The 4,922-nt window shown below is 41.3% G+C and overlaps 1 protein-coding gene across 1 annotated transcript; it reads right to left on the bottom strand.

Annotated features, from left to right (window-relative positions):
- Positions 1-389: 389 nt before the first annotated feature.
- LOC311052452 (uncharacterized protein) lies at positions 390-2,945 on the bottom strand (the record flags this gene model as incomplete). The annotated part of the gene is made up of 3 exons (XM_084067412.1): positions 390-419; positions 2,041-2,333; positions 2,843-2,945. The coding sequence occupies 3 exons, from the start codon at positions 2,943-2,945 to the stop codon at positions 390-392; spliced, it is 426 nt and encodes a 141-aa protein (XP_083923538.1).
- Positions 2,946-4,922: the final 1,977 nt, after the last annotated feature.

Genomic DNA, 4,922 nt, shown 5'->3' with positions numbered 1-4,922 from the left:
CACTACACAGGATTATTATTTCATGTCAACATTCAAGTACAACTATCAGAAGATAACTCAGGTAAAGTAAAGTCTCACTCTGCAACGGGGGGGCGCAGCTAATGGGAGTGACTGTGCCGTGTGGGGACACCCCATTGGGGCGGTCTTTGGAGCTGGTCTGTGTGAGACGCGTCGAGACATGTAGTGCGGAAAGGAATTACGTAACATCTCGTGACGTAAATAACGTCACGAGATGTTCGAAGATTACTAGATATCTAAAAACACAGATTATACACCCAAAAAAAAACAGGACCTTGTTTCTTGAGTCCTAAACTTCATTAAAAGTGGTGAAAAGTGATCTGCGGTGAAATGTCCCTTTAAGTAGAGGCTTTCTCTCAGCTTGTTGTTGTTTAGCATGAGATGCCGTAACTGGAGAAAACCTACACATGATATTAAAAATCAGATCGCAATCCACGAGGGTGCTGTTGTTGTTGCCCATGGTTCCCCTAACAATTTTGTTGCTTTATCCGTGTAAAAGCGCCTGAATACCTTAAAAGTTTGCCGCGACGTTTTGCGAGCCAAACCGGTGTTTGCCATCTTGGCTGACATGATGCCAAGATGAGCCATATGTAACTGCCGTTACCTAAAGTACGGACAATCGTGGTTACGATGTTGTTGTTCCAGAGGAAAAAAGAGAGACTTGTCTTTCCACCGAGACATTGTTTGTTTACATCAGGGTTGAAAAAGAAAACATGTGGATCGTCAAAAAGATTCAAAATAAGGTAAAACCGCTGGCAGTGGCTGATGAATTAATTTATACCTGGCAATGAATGTGTTAATGTCTTCAAAGGGAGGAAGTGTAACCACTAAATGTGTCTTCTTGACAAGGAGTGTCCATGAAATAATTCACAATGTGACAACAGCAAATCCTCTATAGATGTGCTGAGGAGACCTTAAACCATGTTGGTTAAAACCATTCTCCCACTATTCGCAACTCAAAGGCTTCAATTCAGTGTGAATTGTTTGAATGTGTTTATTTAAGGTACTCTGACGTCCGTACGCTTTCCCACACTGGTCACAGTGGTAGGGTTTCTCACCTGTATGACTTATCTGGTGCTTTTTGAGAACACCTTTCTGGCTGAACCTTTTCCCACACTGGTCACAGTGGTAGGGCTTCTCTCCTGTATGAATTCTCTGGTGATTTTTGAGATGACTGCTATCGCGGAACCGTACCCCACACTGGTCACAGACGTAAGGCTTCTCTCCTTTATGAATTCTCCGGTGCTTTTTGAGAACACCTCTCTGGCTGAACCCTTTCCCACACTGGTCACAGTGGTAGGGCTTCTCTCCTGTATGAATTATCTGGTGCTGTTTGAGAACATCGTTCTGGCTGAACCCTTTCCCACACTGGTCACAGTGGTAGGGTTTCTCTCCTGTATGAATTCTCTGGTGCCGTTTGAGATGACTGCTCCCGTTGAACCGTTTCCCACACTGGTCACAGTGGTAGGGCTTCTCTCCTGTATGAATTCTCTGGTGAACTTTGAGAGTACCGCTCCGGTTGAACCCTTTCCCACACTGGTCACAGTGGTAGGGCTTCTCTCCTGCATGAATTCTCTGGTGAGTTTTGAGAGTACTGCCCTGGCTGAACCGTTTCCCACACTGGTCACATTGGTAAGGCTTTTCTCCTGTATGAATTCTCTGGTGCTTTTTAAGATCACCATTCTTGCTGAACCGTTTCCCACACTGGTCACAGTGGTAGGGCTTCTCTTCTGTATGAATTCTCTGGTGCTTTTTGAGAGTACTGCTCTGGCTGAACCATTTCCCACACTGGTCACAGTGGTAGGGCTTCTCACCTGTATGTATTATCTGGTGAATTTTGAGATGACTGCTTTTGCGGAACCGTTCCCCACACTGGTCACAGTGGTAGGGCTTCTCGCCTGTATGTATTATCATCACTATAACATCACTAGTTGGTTGTGGTGCTTGTATTGTCATGTGTTCAGTTGAGGTGCTGGCTTGAGGCTCTGTCTCTCCGTTTTCATCATCATCTTCGCATTTCACTGCCAATAATGTCAACGATGACCCTGCAGCCTTCCCTGAGCTTGGAAGCATTTCCTCCTGTTCCTCTTTAGTCTGTGGAGGTTCTAGTTTCACCTGGACCAGCCTGGGGCTCCTCTCCTCCTGTTCCTCTTTAGTCTGTGGAGGTTCTAGTTTCACCTGGACCAGACTGGGGCTCCTCTCCTGCTGTTCCTCTTTAGTCTGTGGAGGTTCTAGTTTCACCTGGACCAGACTGGAGCTCCTCTCCTGCTGTTCAGGGGAAACCTCCTCTTTACATACAGGAAGTAGAGTGAGGTCTAGAAGGAGGAGAGAGGAGGGAGAACATCAGGGGAGAACAACTCAAAAGCCAAATTCCAATTCCTCAACGTCTGCCTCCTCTGCACTCGGGCATGAATCAGAAATGGTTCACATAACACATGTTCATTTGCTTTAGGGGGAGCACAGAGTGAGTAGAGAGGAGGCTCCCCAAGCCACTTGGAGCGATGATAAGTGAGTGTACATTAAGTGTAGATTTAAGTGGCTTTCCAGACTTCCCTAAACCTTAACAGAAGTGTTGAGTGACTATCTATTTTGTTGGCACGGATGATGAATTAATACATTACAGTCAATGCGTTAATACAATAACACTGCCTACTTTGCAACTCTTTGCTGTTGGTTATTAAAAACTTCAAGCAACATTAAAGAGATCTGTCTTTAAAATACTGTATAGCACGTATTTTGTAGATCGACCACTATAAATATATGATTCTGTAAATACAGACTTCATTCTGTAGTAGTCAGTTGAAAATGATAAAACAGTACATACCTATCCTGTACAACTTTACTACAGGTTGCAGCATTTTATCAAACAGTCCATGTCTCTGTTCTTGCTGTTCCTCTGACCATGTTAATGATCTTTTGGAGGCCATCTCTCTTGATAGCGTAGATCTCTCCCTGTGGTGCTCTGTGGAAATAGAATAAAAAACACTTAGTTTTCATTCATCAACCTCACATACCACAGAGAAGATCACTGAAGAGCTTCAACAATACAGTGGTAGTTTTATGTTCAATCAACATCACATTTAGAAGACTTTCATGATACTTTTAAAATACTTTCCAAAGACTCACTTCTAAATAATGTGTCAAAGACAGGGCTCAAATGTAACTGTTTAACTTGGTAGAACTGCTGCTATAAATTTAAAAATTGAGGAGCACCAGAACAGATTAGGAGCACCCACCAACGTTTAAGGAGCACCCATATGTATCATGTATTATTGTATTTGTTTTACATAATTAATAAAAAACAATAACATAACTATGTGGTTTAAAAATATCCTACAATGATGAAAGTAGCCTTAAAAATGCATGGTAGACCACTGGGACTTTATGTAATATTCTGGGGCCAGGATTTAAAATGTAGTGTCCTGACTCTGTCCCTCATCCATCCATCTCTTCAAAGAGACTGAGGTATCAAACATCTCCAGATGAGGACCCTCTACACTGATTCCATTCAATCACATGTTCATCAGTTTTTTTATTCAACTTCGTAGCCTATTTAGATAATATAACTGTCTAAATAGGCTAGGATGTAGACAATTAAATCGCTGGAATAACAGCGACGCAACGCTCAGTGACGCCGTTGTGTCAATGAGTTAACTACACGCTACATGCTATTACAGGACTCGACATTAACGGTTGTCCGCTTTTCCTGAGAAGTAATTAACAATTTAGGACATGCAGATTCAAATCTTAGTTGTCCGTCGGACAAGTTAAAATTTTCTCTACAATAATGTGACGCTCATGTGAAGCATAACACTCACTCGGTTATGCACCGTCGGCGTTGTATCATATGGAGAAGTCTACCCATTGTTGTAGTTGTCCCATACATCATTGTGCTTATGATTAGCTGTACATTTCTCAAGATGAAATTCAAAACGCATTGATTTTAGACTGGCAGGGCTTGACATTAACTTTTTGAGGCAGAAGTTTCCCATTCACTTGTACAGGCACTAAACCTATATATACGTTTAAAGTGCTTATGTGGCCAATAGTCGCTTCTTTTGGGCCTGTTTTCATAGACCTGGTTGTTTATTTATCTCGCAAAATTTGGCAGCACTGATCACTTGTCTTTGAAGAGGAGCAGATCTACAAGCTCTCAACATGTCAAACTTCAATGCATGGTGGGCTTGTAAATTGGCTATTTTGATAACAAAAGAATACTTTTTTTTTCATGTTCAAATCCCATGCCATCGAACAAAAACTATTTGGGTCAGCTCTGAATATGTTTTTAAATGGCCATCGGCCTTCCCTTTTCTCTAAATATAAAAGAAAAACATTTAAAAAAGCATTATTGGCCACATTATAATTTTTACTCTTCTTTCTTTTCTGTATTTTATATACAACCAATCATACTAATGGTTCCATGATTAAATGTATTCCATCTCATCCATATGAGCTCATTTTTACACGGACAAGTAACTTTAGGGCCCAGACAAGTGAATGGGATATTTACTTGTGCTTCAAAAAGTTAATGTCAAGCCCTGAGTACCATATAAATACTGTGGCTATTACAGTAAGGCACTCTGATTGCATGCTCTGTCAATTATAATATAAAATATTAAAATATATTTATAATAAAATTTATTTAGAAATAGCAGCATTATCAACCACAATGTGTATTTGTCATTTTAAAAGAAAAGCCGAAATCTCCCATTTTTTTAGGAAATAAATACTACAGCCAGACAGCCACACAAGTTGTAACATAAACAAAGTATGTCAAACTAGAAAAAGTGCTTCTCGGAGCACAGGTCTCCCCCAGGTCAGGTAGGATAGTGTGGGCCAGCAATGTTGGGAATTCGCCAATGAAGCTGGAATGTGAAAAATCAGGCGGATCGGACGGATCCGTC

The sequence above is a fragment of the Gymnoscopelus microlampas genome (assembly GCF_963454915.1).
Source record: "Gymnoscopelus microlampas genome assembly, chromosome: 9".
In the NCBI taxonomy this organism is placed as follows: domain Eukaryota; kingdom Metazoa; phylum Chordata; class Actinopteri; order Myctophiformes; family Myctophidae; genus Gymnoscopelus; species Gymnoscopelus microlampas.
This window is presented reverse-complemented; position numbering and strand designations above follow the sequence as displayed.